General features: G+C 34.8%; 2 protein-coding genes across 2 annotated transcripts; one reads left to right on the forward strand and one right to left on the reverse strand.

Annotated features, from left to right (window-relative positions):
* Positions 1-1738: 1738 nt before the first annotated feature.
* Positions 1739-3816, reverse strand: LOC149690747 (uncharacterized). Its single transcript, XM_089870700.1, has 2 exons — positions 3553-3816; positions 1739-3470 (listed from the first exon to the last, which is right to left on the reverse strand). Exons 1-2 carry the CDS (start codon positions 3565-3567, stop codon positions 2151-2153), a joined length of 1335 nt encoding a protein of 444 aa, XP_089726826.1. The 5' UTR covers positions 3568-3816; the 3' UTR covers positions 1739-2150.
* A 10223-nt stretch (positions 3817-14039) lies between these two features.
* On the forward strand, positions 14040-15941 carry LOC149690748 (uncharacterized). The gene is made up of 2 exons (XM_089870714.1): positions 14040-14183; positions 14626-15941. The coding sequence occupies exons 1-2, from the start codon at positions 14157-14159 to the stop codon at positions 15790-15792; spliced, it is 1194 nt and encodes a 397-aa protein (XP_089726840.1). The 5' UTR covers positions 14040-14156; the 3' UTR covers positions 15793-15941.
* The last annotated feature ends 21 nt before the right edge of the window (positions 15942-15962 follow it).

Genomic DNA, 15962 nt, shown 5'->3' on the forward strand with positions numbered 1-15962 from the left:
GTGGAAAATTCGGACTGAAGGGAATGGACACTTGTCTAATGAAATACCTCTGGTTACCGAATCTGAATTTCAAATTTCTTAGGCGATCTTTGTTATCGTTAGTTTTGTCACATTCCTCGTAAATTATTGAAAGAAAGATTTCCTTATTCAGGATTAGAGTTCGTTGTTGTTCTTGAAATATTTGCACCAAGTCCTTGGAATTTAGCTTGTGACTTCCGAAAACTCCGTCTGTTTTACGTAATTTATCGGCGATGAGTTTGGCGTTCGATTCCTTAGATTTCTGAAAAGAATGTATACTTAAAAATCCGGGCTATCTTTATAGTCAGTTATTTTACATTTATGATTGGCCATTCCAGTGAATGATTGAATATGGCGGGTGCAACGTTAGTTTTTAAAAGATCTTCCGCACTTTCGGGGATATTTTGCGTGCACGATACGATGTTAGCTCTCATTTCACTTAGAAACATTGTGATTAAAGGATATAGACCCAAAAGCATAAAACCCAGGGCGATCCTACTGGAAAACTTTTTGGGTTTGGTAATGACAGCTGTCGAAGACAATATATTAAATTAAGATGCTCAATTAAGACTAATTAATATCCTACGTTGGCGTATAAGCGCAGACATAATTGTGAAATAAAAATCCACGAAACCGCTTTTGATTTCATTGAAGAAAATTATAGTTGAGATAGCGAAAATCAACGCCATTGTGGAATATATTATCTATATATTGAGTTATTATTATCAAATTAAGGTTTAATTGACATTAAATTGTTGAGATATCTCACAATATTGGATATTTGGGGGAATAGCTCGTACGAGGTGTCTTTGCAATGATCATTTAAATTAGAAATTAGTCTCGTGTTTGAATAGGAAAATGGATAGCTGAATTTCAGTTGTGTCCAGTTATGAAGGTCGAAATTAAATCCAGGTATGGCAAATGCGTCAACTTTAGGTTCCTGTAAATACTCCAATGAAATGAAACGTCAAAATGGGAAACGTTTTAAATCTGTCTTTAATTACTTCATTATCACTCAATAAATGATTAAAAGCTTCTGAGATTTTTCTTTTGGGGAATGAGTACTCAGTCACTCTTTCGACATAGTAGTTAAATTAATCATAATTATCGCGTTAAATATAAGCAAATTAACAATCTTACTCGAATTTTAAGGATCGTGCGATGTAAATGATTAGATTGTAAACTAATCCCGTTTTCTTACCGTGATTCTCAAAGAAATATGGCCATTTCTGCACCACCGTACACTCTTATTAAAATTAAAACCTTTATTAATTAAATTTAAGTACTTACCTTTATTAAGCCCAAACGAAAAGTGTGATTTGAGTTCATGGAATTTTGTGAAATGGTTCGAAGATAAGGTTGCAATCTAAGGCCCAAGGACGCGTTACTGGTTAAGAAAAGGGTTTTGCGTTTGCACACACGGAATATCCCGATCTTTGCCTTTACATTGTGTAGTTAACGCTACATTATCATGTACTGTACAAACGTTACGTGCAATGTATCTACCTTTGTTTCGTTTGCTTTACCTTACCAGTGAAAATGATTAAAATAATTTATTTGCTTGGTCAATTTATTATGTAGGGCAATATTGATCTTTTGATTCGAACCCTGGAAAACTGGGTGCATTATGATTTAATTATGCTGAAAGTTAATTTCATATTCCTTAAAAGTTTGGTGCAGGGAAACGTATATGTTAAATGATTTAGATTAAAACGTTAGATTGTTTTTCAAAATATATTTTTATTTTTTGGGAATCTTTACAAAGAATAGAATACGTACGAATTTTAATCATAGTACGAACTTTATTCTTTAATAAATTAAAAAGTTGCGAGTTTTTCACGGTTACAAAGCGTTTAAAATTTGGTAAAAGGCAATGGTAACCGAAAAATCTCTAAACAGGAACTAAATAAATTTGTTTTCCTTTGTACTAAGAATACAAGATACTTCAATAAGAAATTAATTATACACTTTTACCTAATTATATTAGATTGATTAAGGTATAAATTAAATTATTCCTTATTAAGTACCGTATTCGTTAAATATATAAATAGAAAACAAATTTATCATACCATGTTGGGCCGCGAAATCATCACTCGTAGTGATATTAATGTTCATAAAATGAAGTGATTAACTTATTTCTTGTGGTAATAAGTTGGTCCGGCGTCTACGTAAGCGGCGCCGTAAGGAGATCCGATGGTTTGAACGGAATGGTGGGCGTAAGTAGCCGCCAAAGGTTGGGCGTACGCTGGGGCAGCCAAAGTTTGGTAGTATGGAGAAGCCAAGGTTTGATACGCTGGGGCAGCGAGTACTTTAGCTGGGGCAGCCAATGGGGCGGCGGCGATGGCTTGGTAGGCTGGGGCGGCAGCAACGGCTACTTTAGCTGGGGCAGCGAGAACTTGAGTGGTAGTGACAGCTCTGGTTCCGTAAGTTGGGTCAACGTAGATTGGAGCACCAGTTAAGGATTGTCCACCGAAGACATTGATACCGAATGGTACATTAGCCAAAACTTGTTGAGGAGCGGCTTGAAGTTGTTGTCTTCGTTGTTGTTGCTGTTGTTGAGGTTGTTGTTGTTGTTGTTGGGCAACTTGCATTTGTTGAGGGGCAGCTTGTTGCTGCTGTTGTTGTTGTCTTGGGGCTTGTTGTTGTTGTTGGGGTTGGGGTTGAGAAGCGGGTTGCATTTGTTGTTGCTGTTGCTGCTGTTGTTGTTGTTGTTGGGGTTGTGGGGCGGATTGAATTTGTTGTCTACGAGGTTGTTGGGCAATTTGTTGCAATTGAATTGGTTGCTGTTGGGTGAAGATTGGTTGTTGTTGTTGGAAAGCGAGGGCGCCTCCAGGAGCGGTGAAACGGAAGTATGAGTTGAAAGATCTTGGGACTTGTTGGATGGGTTGTTGTGGGGCTTGCTGGGCTTGTTGTTGCTGTTGAGGTTGTGGCTGTGGTTGGGCTTGTTGGATTGGTTGTTGGTATTGTTGCTGGGGTTGTTGTTGGATTGGTTGAGCTTGTTGGTATTGTTGCTGGGGTTGTTGTTGCTGATATTGGGGCTGTTGTTGTTGTTGGGGTTGGGGTTGTTGTTGCTGATATTGGGGCTGTTGTTGTTGAGGTTGGGGCTGGGCCTGTTGTTGTTGTTGTTGTTGAGGTTGGGGTTGTTGCTGTTGTTGGGGTTGGGCTTGTTGCATTGGCCGAGATTGGACTTGGGGTTGAGTTTGTTGTACAGCGGCCAAACGTTGTACTTGAATTTGTTGTCTGGCTTGGGTGGGAACCAAATGAAGTTGTTGAGGCAAAGTTTGAAGAAGTTGTAATTGGGGCGTCGAGTACGCGTAGCTCTGGTAAGCCGCGGCAGGTGGAATACCCAAGCCGTAAGTGGCTGACGGTCCGTAAACCACTCCGGGAACTCCCGCCGTCAAACTAGCAACACCGGCATTGGCACCCAACGCCAGGCAAAGACTCAAAAAGATCTGAAACGAGAAAAAAATACGTAACTGTAAATCCATTGGGTAGAAAATGGAATTCAAGTAGTAGCTAGATGTAAATCCTCACTGTCTTCAAAATCATTTTTCTTGGCAAGAAGAGAGAAAGTCGCTCGGAAATGTTTCCGGTGAAAGAATGGATGCTCCACTAACATCGTCTGGGCATGAACCTGCTCTTTTATAGTGAGGGGATCATTCGGGGGGTGGTGGTTTTCAGTTTCGTCATTCTCTTACGGATAGATTCTGAATTTTGCACCCCGGCCCAACCTTACCCCGAGGCGATCTGTGGCTCTGGCTCACTAACACACTCTCTATATAACGGGATATAAAAAAATTTAACTTTACTCTGCTCCGATTTTTGTTACAGAAAAACCACTTTCTCCCCGTCAAAACTTTCGAATAAATTCACGCAAGAAGAGAGAGTCAAAAAGATTGAGGGGAAGAAAAACCTTAGCCCATGTACGACCTCTAAACCAGACCCTTGGTGGTATTAAATAAGTAGGCATTAATTGCAAGTGCTCAATAGACCATGTTCCATTAATTACTTACGGAGAAACCAACCCACTCAGGGGTGGGAGGTCACCCTCTTAGGTTAGACGGAGCCCGAGTAAGTAAGGAGGGAGGCTAACCTTTTGACCTTTGGTCAGCGAATGTTTTTCTGTAGGAAAACCCACCAGGATGTTATTCTCAAATCTCTTTGATGTAAATGAAGTCTGAAGGGTCTGATTTAAATATTTTCAAAGATGACCAACACCTTATATACTTTTAGTTTAATACGTCCAAGAAAATGATCGTATCGTTTTTAGATCGCTAATATTCTGTACGGTGGTGGGATTTGATTTTTCCACTGAGGGGGGAGAGGAGCAATTTTTTACGGTGGTTTAGAAAGTAATTCAAGTTTTACTTATATGGCCCCGCTTCAATCCTTAAACCTTAGTTTTTAGGTTCTCAATTCAGATTTTTGAAACAAGTAGCTCGACTTAGATGATTAATGGGCATCTTTAATATACGGTGGTGCTTTTTGGTAAGTCTGACAGCTGGCTTCTTATTTTAGTCTCTTGTTAAAAGCTTTTTCTACACCCTGCACCAACGCCCAAATCATTTGAATTTATGTACTGATTCAGATTAGAAATTGGGATTAGTACCTAAAAACGTTGAACCATGCACATTGTTCATTTATTAATGTTAGGTATTGCAAATTTTAATTATATATTTTTAATAATAATCTAAGCCTTGTCTATGAAGGGATGTCCACACTAAGCCAATGGCTTATTTAACTCTTTCTCTCTAGCTTGACCAATTCAACTTTAATATTACATTATGTTTTATGTAACGATGTTTTTTCCTTTTTCATAAATGATAACATATTGACCTTACAGCGATACAAAACCGGGGGAAATTCTATTATTCACTTTGATTTAATGCCAAGTAACATTATCTTCAAGTATATCTAACTCATAGAGATTAACAGGCGAAATTCAATCGTGAAGGTCGATCGTTACTTCAACACTTCACATATTGTTCCCTAAATTTGTTGATCACGTTTTGACAGACAATGAACAAGTTCGAAATTGGCTTTCTTCGCAACCAACAAAATGGTGCTATAAATTTTTTTAAATTTTAAATTTTCGCCCCAAAAAAAATAAGAGAGAGAGAATGAAATGATTTAATTTTTAAAGTTGAGTAGTTTTTGTTGAATTTTTTTTTTATTTCAATCTTTTGAGTCGTAAGAAACGCGTCAGACGCGGATTACAAACGCGGCACTGACATTTTCGGCCTCAATTTTTACCATGGAAATAATGTTATTGAACGTTTTTTTTCTTTAGTTATTTGAACCTCCTAAATGTAATGGTGTTCTTTTCATAGAAAAAGAGTTATTTTATATATTGACAGGCGAAAAAAAAACCAACCTTATATTGCCCAAAAATTTAGGGTTGGTCCAATACTTATTATCTAGATTGTCTTCAAAATTTATTTTCTCATTGTATTACGAGAGAATGACGTGCGAATGAAGTTAATTTTTAAATTGCTATAATTTAATATGATATATTATTAAATAAAATAATACTATATCATAATTAAATAGACAATTTAACCGTTTGCGCCCTCCCTGCCACATCCGTGCAACCTAATCTAACCATTTGACCCCTTGACCCTTTACTCCCTAGTACAACCGTGCACCCAATCTAACCATTTGACCCTTTACTCCCAAGTAAAACAGTAAAACCTAATCTAACCATTGAACCCTTGACCCTTTACTCCATAGTAAAACAGTAAAACCTAATCTAACCATTGAACTCTTGACCCTTTACTCCCTAGTACAACCGTTAAACCTAATCGAACCATTTGAACCCTTGACCCTTTGCTACCTAGTAAAACAGTGAAACCTAATCGAACCATTTGAACCCTTGACCCTTTGCTACCTCGCAAATCAGCGAAACCTAATCTTTATTAATATATAAATTTTTATTAACAAAACCAAAGACACTGTTGCTAGGTGCCCCACGTTATGAAACAATTTATAAGAAGTTTAACTAGAGCGATGTGTTCGAGACTTTGAGAGGACCCTAAATAGAGGCACCCATGGTGTCCTAGATTTTTTTTTTTTTTTTTGCCAAATTATAATGGTGAATGTGGTACTTATCGGTTTCCTTTAGACACCCAAGTATTTCCTTTACATATAATATTATACCATGATGAAGGCTGTTAACAAGGACACCTAAATATAATTTCTAATAAGCCGCGACAAATACCTTAAGAAAATATTTAGAAAAATACCTGAATAATTTAACTTGAAAAATATTTTTTATTAATTAATCCAATAGAATAATCCACTGATCGTTTATTGCCAATAATTTCCTGTAATTTTCTACAGTGATTTATTGAAAATAATGATTCTTTCCTAATATTATCAAATTGAAATAATTTTGAAAAAAAAAAATAATTATTTTAATTTCAAAATTATTCTTTGGTAGTTTTAACAAAAACTCAACTGCCTAATTTCTTTTTAATTTTAAACAATTAAAACTAAACTCGTATACGCCTTGTAGTTGACCTTATCAATTGCTAAGCCTAATTAAAAAAGGCTTAGTGTAAAATATAGAAAATAAGGTTTATCTAGGAAACAATATAGATTCAATAATCCTTGGGTTCCAACCAATTTTGACAATATTTTGATAAAACCATATTTCTTGAGAAACGACACCGGTAATTGGATATTCGTCTATTGTCCGAGCGAAAGTTATTTTCCGTTATCCTATCCTGAAGGACACGCCCACTGGAACTATTTTCGTGCGTGATTGAATCACGCGCGCCTAGAATCTGTCCAATCAAATTAGGTCACGAGCTTAACGTGTGATTTTCAAAAATGAAATCCCTTTTACAATTCACGTGATATCGGTATTGTTTAAGCACCAATAAACACCTCAATTAATTTAATCAGAAACCCGAGAAATTAAAACATTTTTAGGACAATAGAAATTGTAGTGGTGCGTACAAGTGTTGCCATAGTCAGACAATTCTGTTCGATTCAGCAATTATCATTCGGTTCCAAACCCCCCGAGATGCTTTAAAAACAAATCACTGGCAACCCTGGAACGCATGCGCAGTTAAAGTTAAAAAGAATGGGGATGAAATTTCTCTTCCCCTTTTAGCGCGTGTGCTATCTATACTTCTTCGTTACTTGCGTAAATTATGAACTTCTATTTTGAAATAATTTATTAATTTATGTAATTATTACAAGTTGAATCAATTATTTAAAAATATATATTAAAAAACTAATAATTTATATTAAATAAGTTGATTTTGAAATAATAATTACATATAAAGTAATTTTATAATTGCCAGTATTGAAACTCGTGTTACTTTTGATCTTGAAATTTAATAGTTGAACTTAATCCGTCACACCTTTATTACGAAATTAAAAAAAAAGCTATAAATTAAATATAATACAAGTTTAAACGATTAAATGCCTCTAGCTGTATGGGATTATTTTTTTATATAAGGTGTCACACCCCTCGGAGACACAAGGGTTAAATTTTTTTTATTATCCCCGATTAGGCCCGCGGGTTTATGTACCCCTAATTTTCAAACCGGGGTGTCTAACATTTGCCAATTTTAAATGGACATTTGTACAGTTATAAGGTTAAATTAAGGGAAATAGGAGACCCCCTCAAATTTTCGTAATTTTTAACCATCGACTGGCACTCTTTGCTTGTTTTAAACTCGAACAACTTATTTTTTTCTGTCAAATAAATTGATTAATAAATTTCCAATCATTTTGCGCAAGGCTTATATGCCCGTGGTGATTTTGTAAATAAGTGTTTTTGCGGTTTTAAACTAATAACAATTATTGAAGTTTTTGATTATCGTGGTTAGGCCTAAAGTAATTCGGTTTGTTTCAAGTTCTATAATTACGTGCCCAAGGCTTAACCGCACTCGTTAGGACTAATTGTGTTTTGCGAAGAAATGTTTAGTTTTTTATAAAGGTGCCTTTTTTACTTCGCTTTAAAACTTATATTACTTTATTTAGACTTAATAAATTAACTTTAAAATAGAATTAGAGTATAGTTTGAACTTAAATGACCTCGAATTGACCCCGGCCTTATCCCAACGTAGCTAAATGTATTGCAAATTTAATTTATTCGATGTCGCAAAATTTTTTTTGAACAAAATCACGTAGGACAATCTCGAATTTTAATTTTGAATTTGGCGTAATTATCATATCCAAAAATTGAAATATTCTTAAGATTTACGTAATTAATATTAGACAGGTAGCTAGCTTAGAGGCTAACGTGAGTTCGTTCAATTTTTTTTTTTCTTTTTTAAAAAAAGAATGTTACGTATAGTTTTTTGGCAAGAGATTTACAAGTTATAAATTAAAAAAAAATCTTTTTTTTTTTAGGAGCAGCTGAGGTCTGCTAGTTCAAGACCCCTCCCAGTTTTTACACGCCATTTTTACCCCACATTTTTTGATATGATCTAAAAAACACACCGTTTAATATATCCTTTTCAATTTTTTCTTTCAAATCATTTATTATTATATTCACTAAATTTAACAATTGGATTTTACAAAAAATCCTAAATTTTTAAACTATTGAATTAGGCCTAAAATTGAACTCTTCACATTAGGCTTAACAAATGAAATTCTCGTGTTTCCAAAGCGCGAGACTGTTATTTTAATTCAATTGTACTAAGTCTAAATTTGAATTCTTTCAAAATTAGGCTTAACAAATTAACTTCTCGTGTTTTCAAAGCGCGAGACTGTTTCTTGATTTCAATTTTACTAAGCCTAGATTTGAATTCTTTCGAATTAGGCTTAACAATTGAACTTCTCGTGTTTTCATAGCGCGAAACTGTTTAGTTCCGAATATTTTTCAAAGGAAAATCATCGCGCGAGACCTAATTTGATAGAATTTAATTACAAAGAAAGATAATAGAAGTTATAATTTAATTAATTCATTTTGAATTGCTTAATTTCTATTATGGTATAAGTTCTGCCCATGAAAATTTATATCGGATCATTATATAACATGATTGCGTCGCTCGTTAAAATTAATCAGGGAAAATATTTCGAAATAGTTTGAAGTTCGAATTTTTGTGGGTGTAACTCTCTCTCTCTCTCTCTCTCTCTCTCTCTCTCTCTCTCTCTCTCTCTCTCTCTCTCTCTCTCTCTCTCTCTCTCTCTCTCTCTCTCTCTCTCTCTCTCTCTCTCTCTCTCTCTCTCTCTCTCTCTCTCTCTCTCCCCATTTCTTTAGAATTTCGAAGGTGGGCCTCTCATATATATATAATAGATTTATTTAACGAGATCAAAGAAAGCTTTACCTAATACTAAATACAAGTGCTTCATTTCGAATTTTTATTTTCTCATAATTTACGTGGAATTTCAAGCGTGTAGTCGGTAGTTGAGGAAAAGTAGCCGATTTTTTTACAAAGTCACTTCTATTTTTTTTAATAAAGAAGTTACCTTGAATCATTTATTAAATTTAATGACATTTCATTTTTATTTGTTTCGGAAGTTAGGTTTAGTTTCTATATTTATTTTTTACGGTCGTGAGAAAATTTTGAAAGATTTAATGATAAGGCATTAATTTTTAAAACGTAGTAATGTTTAATTAACCTCGTAACCCCTATTTTTAATCTCAATCTTAATTTTAATTTCTCAATATTTCTCAAACTAAAAAAAACATTATTTTTGACTTAAGAAGTAGATGGTAGGTCATAAATTAATCATAGTAGGAAACTACTACACTTCCTCGATTAGCTAAACAACTCGACATGGAATTTTCCTATCAATTCATAAAAATGAACAAGACCGTATTAAGGTATTTAATTGTGTTTAATAATATTTAACGGTCAAAGGATATAAGCATAAGGAAGCTGGGTCAAATTGTCTGGTTATTTAATAAATAAATGTCTATTGGGATTACGATATAGTCTGTCAAATATTGACAATCTCCTGGTATTTAAAACGGATGGCAAGCCGTGTTATAAAAGGACCATTTTTCCCCTTAAAAATAAAATATTTTCTAAAGTTTAAATAAAAGTATTGTTGGTACGGTATTATGAGAAGATTATAAAAGTATAGGGCGACAAAAACCTTTATTTAATCTTTATTTTCTAACAAAAAAATAGATGGTGATCAAACCAAACTAATTCCGGTTCTTACAATTTGAAACGACGTGTCTGTCTATCTGTATACGGTTCAACAACTTCTATTTTTTTGTGCATAAGCCCCTAATAATGGCCAAGGTTTTTAGAGACACCCCATCAGTGTGGATAATATGCTAAAGGATGATGTAGTTGTAGTAGTGTTGGTAGTAGTAGTTCCATCGGGTTGTTTGTCTATAAATGCATTTTTATAAAGAAAAGGTTGATTATCTAGACTTCTAATTGGTGTATTAGCGAGTATTGGGCATCATTTGAAAGATAACAACAGTGGTAATTTCTCCTTGCTGCTAATATTTGCAGCGTTCTGACCTTAACAAGTTAGTCTATATGCTAACCCCGTGCAACTAAAGGTCTAAAGATGATTTTTGTTTCAAACTTTAATTACTAGAGCTCTGGTTGGTGAAAGCGCAAGTAAATAGTATCGTTTGAAAGAGCACAATTTTATCTGTAATACCTTGAAGAAATTCCTCCCATAGCGTTCATATTTACAGAATTCTCACATCCCAAAGTACGACCCGATTTTAATACAGGATTACCAACTTATTTTACTTCGTAATTATCAGTTTAAACTATACAGTAACAACGCGTTTCCCTAGTTGAAAATGAATTTCCTATTCTTCTGAAAAGGGGTGTTAATTATTAGGCTATTTTCAAAAGCCTTTCAATTTCTTTGTCATCATTGGTTAAAAATCGCTTGTGACAATTTGTTTTGTCGGTATAAGGGAAGATGTATCAAGAGTTGAATCAACCTTAGCTCATCGATTTTTTTTTTCTTTCAAAATTCCTTAGAAGTGAGTGAGAGTTGATACTTTTAAACATTGAAGCGAGGTAACTGACCAGCCAAGAGTCGTATTATAAATAATTCGAGGAATTTTCCTTGGAAAACGCGTTCTAGCGGAACAATAGGTCAACCCCTAACTCGAAAATAAAAGTTATCTTAATTTTTCCAACCGGAAACGTCAAAATATAGTCCTTGTTTCCAAACAATTCATACCTATAGACTTAACGAGTCTCTTTGAGAGTTTCTAGAATTTAGATATCTGTTGGCTACATCCTTCCTAATCACGTGACATTCATTTCTCTAACATTTTATAAAAAGCGCGCGAGAAAAGGCGCGTGAAGTTAATATATGTTTAAGCGCGCGCGATTTTAATTTATTCAGAAAACACGTGACACATCGAAATGTAAAAGCGCGCCAAATTAAATGAAAAATTCCAAAAAAGGCTTATTGAATTAGTTTAAATTCTTTTTCTTCTAACGACTGTTGTACTAGGTTTAACAACGGGATTTTTCTACAACAGTTATTCATTCCATAAAAAGGAAGCCCGGTTTTTACGTTACTATTCAATAAAACTCGTTTCGTTTCATCAATTTGATGATAGCTAGCATTCTAAAACATATTATTTGACATTCAAACGTAACCCTAAAGATACGAATTGCGATTACCCTAAATATTGATAGACCGTAATGAAAGGGTTAGATAACCACCTAAAGGCAACGGTATATTTTTTTTGACAAAATAATATAGTTTACATCTCATCAATAAGCTATTATGGAATTTAATGAATTTGACCGACTACTGCAGAACAGATCATCATTGAAAACTGGTTTTCAATTCGGATATTTTATATTTAGTTTCTCGTAGGTTTTTTTATATATTTAAATATAACTCTACAATAACATTGACAATGAAATAAAGTTAGATCCGGTTGAACTATACAATACCGGTGTTTGCCCGTGGTCAAATGGGACACACAGAGAGAGCTCTACAGTGTATGTTTTGTTTAATTATCTAGCTTGGGTCTGAATAGAACTTTTGGGAATACCTAGGCCTAGACGATGGCAAACAGGACACGTGTATTATTACTATTATTGGGTGGTTAGGCTTTTCGCTGCTAAATGATTAAATACGTGAGCTAAATTAGTAAACTTGCCGATGGAATTACAGAAGCCTAACCTTTAGACATCAAAGTTCAGGGTTAAATTTAGTTAATTAAATATTCATGGGAAATTTCTCACAATTCAGCCTGGTTTAAGGGATTAATTTATGTCTAAGAGATGACGTATTTTGATCAACAACTAAAAAAATCGGTACATTTTTTTAAAAGAATAAAGAACAGGTTTAATTGTGTTTTATTATGTTACAACTTTGTCTTTTAGCGCCCTGAGCATTTTGACAATAAGTGTCTTCTTATCTCAAATTGGGTGTGGTTTTATATAAACCTTATTAACAAGGCATTTTATTATGACATTAATGAAAGATGAGTACCGGTTGACATTGAAATCTAGAGAAAAATCTTTGTTAAGCCGATAAATAATTGGAGCTTGAATATTATTTAAATTATTCTGAATACTAAATGAATATAAGAGTGTTTTTGCATATCTGAATTGAAGCATCCATAATCAGTACTCCGTAACTCTCAACTACTTTCAAGTTACAGATTGTTAGTCAAATATAATTACAGTTTTCAAGTAACTTGGTCATTAGCTGATTACGGGTTAGATTAGGTTACGTTATATTTCTCTGATGACGTAAGGGTAACTTTGAATATTGTTTAAGTCTGTACGGCTATGCACATCATGTGTAGACCATTCAATACAGAAATATAATGTTTACTTTGTGGCACTTATTTATTTGTTTACTAAAAATTAAAATAAAAACTAACAGAAAAAATTATTAGTGACGCCCTAAATGACATAATGAATTAAAAAATCTTTCGACGCAGAAAAAAAGGCTTAACAAAGAATCTGCTTACTGAATCAAAAAAGGTTTCGGATTTTCATTCTAAAGGTGTTGAAACGAAATGCTTTCGTAATATTTCCACTATTCTTATATAAGACAATTTATTTCCCTAGTCTAAATGATATTAACATAAATTAGTCGCTCTAACGATTTTGTGAAGGGTACATTTTTTTATAACGAATTTCTTTTTTACCAAAGAAGTTACTGAAAGAAAAATCCTCTGCATTTTTCTTTTCCTGTTTGAAATCAGTTTTAGGATGTTAGATTCGATTAGGCTTAACAATTTGCTAAGTATGTACATTGTTTTTAGAGTACATTTTCTTATAAGATGTATTGACCTATTTGATTTCGATGAATTTGTGGGTAAATTGATTTTATTGTTAAATTACCCGTTCAGTAATTGGTGAAAACGTTTTCAATAAATCGTGGTTTTCGAGGTTAGATAAAAATTTGAATTTATATAACACCGTCTTGAATTTAATAACCGAAACACGTTCAAGGTAAATTAAACATTCATTTTACTGTTACTAAATCGCGTGATGCGATTTTCTTTTATTTGGTTAAACAAACTTTGTCTATAAACCAACAATTTAAGTTAAGGGGGAAATGATTTTTCTTTTTTATTGACCTTGAAGATTTTGAAAATTATAATATATAATTCATTATCATATTAATGTGTTTTAATACAATGTGTTTAGAACATTTTCGACTCAAAATTAACTACCCTTTATGCAACACCCTGTACGCGTTGATACAAATCGAGGGGTAGAACACTTTTAAGCAATATTTAAAACAAGTAAATAATGCGAATTTATTTATTTATTTTCGTATTTGAAAAATAAACAAATATACTATATTAGCACCTTGGAATGAAAAAACCGAACAATAATTAACTTGTATTGGTTTTTGCCAACGATACTGTAACGACAGCGATACACAAATGATTGAAAATAAAATACAAAGATGAAATCGGTCTTCCGGAACCATTTTAGGGAGATGAAGTTATATACATCCCCTTTTGTTGTTAGTTGGAATTATTATATTGTTAGAGGTGCGGAGGGCCTACTTGTTGGCGTAACATTCCCGAGTGGTGGTGGTGCTTGCTTGTATAGTTTGTAGCACCCCTTTTTTCTCTTTGGGAAAAGGGGGTATTTAAAGGATATCACGTGACTCTTGGAATCCCACCCGATATAAAAACTAGTGTCCAGGGGCAAGAGCCGCGAGTGCATCATCATTTTGATTCCATCTTTAAACCAGGAACGATGCCTCGACTTAACACCAAGATCACGGTAAGGGACTTTTTTTAAACTTTAGTTTTAAATTTAGATATATGTAACTTTGATTTAGTTTTAATTTAATTTATGGTGGGTGGGTTATTTTAATTTATTTATTATTGGAAATAATTTGATTGGATTTATTTAGAATTATTTATTTTTAATTTTGTGGATTGTTTAGAGTTAAATTCGTGCTAGATACTCCAGCTGATTTCGAAATATCAAAATCAATTTATTTCTATAAATAATTTGTTGAGCTCCGATGTTCGCTTAATATTAATTAAAAATTTAATTGAACTTGCCATAGCTGTTAGTAAGATAGGACAGACTATAGTATGAACATGGCTCAATTTTATCATTAATGATTTGTCCAAGTCTAACACTTGAAAATTATTAATTAAACTTTTATTTAAATAATCCTTAGTGTTTCCTAATTATATCTCAATTTTTGTTTTAGATATTATGTCAACTAAGTGTACTGGTCATTTTTGTATCGATACTGGTCAATGCTGACCCTCACAGCAATCAACATGACAGTTCTAAACAAATGGTACCAAAAGGTAAAAGCGCGGACGAGAAGAAAGTAACCAGTCCGGATATAAAAGTGGCGCAAACCTACGGAAGTGACGGTGGAAGTAACGGAGGAAGTTCCAATAATTACAATAGCGAAGGTAAAGGAGGATCCTACGGAAGTGGATCAAGCGGCGATCGATACGGTGGAAGTAGTTCCTCTGATCGTTACGGAGGAAGTAGTAGTTACGATCGATACGGAGGAGGAGGCGATCGATATTTCGGAGGGGGAGATCGATACGGTGGAAGTTCCGATCGTTATGGAGGAAGTGGTGACCGATACGGAGGGAGTTCCGCTTATGGAGGAGGTGGAAGTGGAGCCTACGGAGTAGGAACTAGCGGTGGATATCCAGGATATGGTGGATCTTCCTACAGCGGAAGTTACGGATTAGGAGGTCCAAGTGGAGGCTACGGAAGTATGGGAGGTGGATATGGCACCGGAAGTGCTTACGGAGTCTACGGAGGTGGATACGGAGGAGATAAAGGTTATGGCGGGGGTTACGGAGGTAGTAGCTACGGTGGAAGCGGTTATGGAGGAGGCGGAAGTCCATACGGAGGCAGTAGCTACGGAGGAGGCGGAAGTCCATATGGAGGAAGTAGTTACGGAGGAAGTGGATATGATAAATACGGAAGCGGTGGACATCCAGCTTACGGTGGATCTAGTTACGGCGGCGGAAGCGGATATTCCGGATATTCGGGTTACGATAAGTACGGATCTACTTATGGAAAAGGTTACGGTGGATACGGCGGAAGTAGTTACGGATCCAGTCCTTACGGCGGAGGAGGAAGTGGATACGATAAATACGGAGGCAGTGGATATTCCGGGGGATATGGCGGAAGTATGGGTGGATATGGCATGGGAGTGCATGGAGGAGGGGGTTATGGCGGAAGTAGTAGGTACGGAAGTTACCAGCCTTATGGAGGAGGATATTCCGGGGGATACGGTGGAGGAAGCTCGAGTGGTTATGGTGGTGGATGGGGCTCGACCGGAAGTAGTCGGGGAGGATACTCTGGCGGTTATGGCGGAGGAAGTTATGGTGGATACCATAAATAAAACTCTTAATTACCGACCTCATGACAATCATTACGTCATTTTACTTCCTGAACTGAAAGAAAACCAACAAATTATGGCGTATCGCGAGACGATTTGACTAAGAATTTGCTCCACCCCTTTTTAACCTCTGAACTCTCTGAAATGTTATTATTTATTGTGCCACCACTAAT

The sequence above is a fragment of the Phalangium opilio genome, unplaced genomic scaffold (assembly GCF_054372755.1).
Source record: "Phalangium opilio isolate 3A_F unplaced genomic scaffold, DU_Popi_V2 ptg000031l_1, whole genome shotgun sequence".
Classification (NCBI taxonomy): Eukaryota; Metazoa; Arthropoda; class Arachnida; order Opiliones; family Phalangiidae; genus Phalangium; species Phalangium opilio.

Excerpts from the sequence above, each read along its gene's own strand:
- LOC149690748 (XM_089870714.1), top strand. The coding sequence starts at position 14,157 with ATGCCTCGACTTAACACCAAGATCACG. Across the intron at positions 14,184-14,625 it reads GACTTAACACCAAGATCACG|ATATTATGTCAACTAAGTGT; the intron begins GTAAGGGACTTT and ends TTTTTGTTTTAG.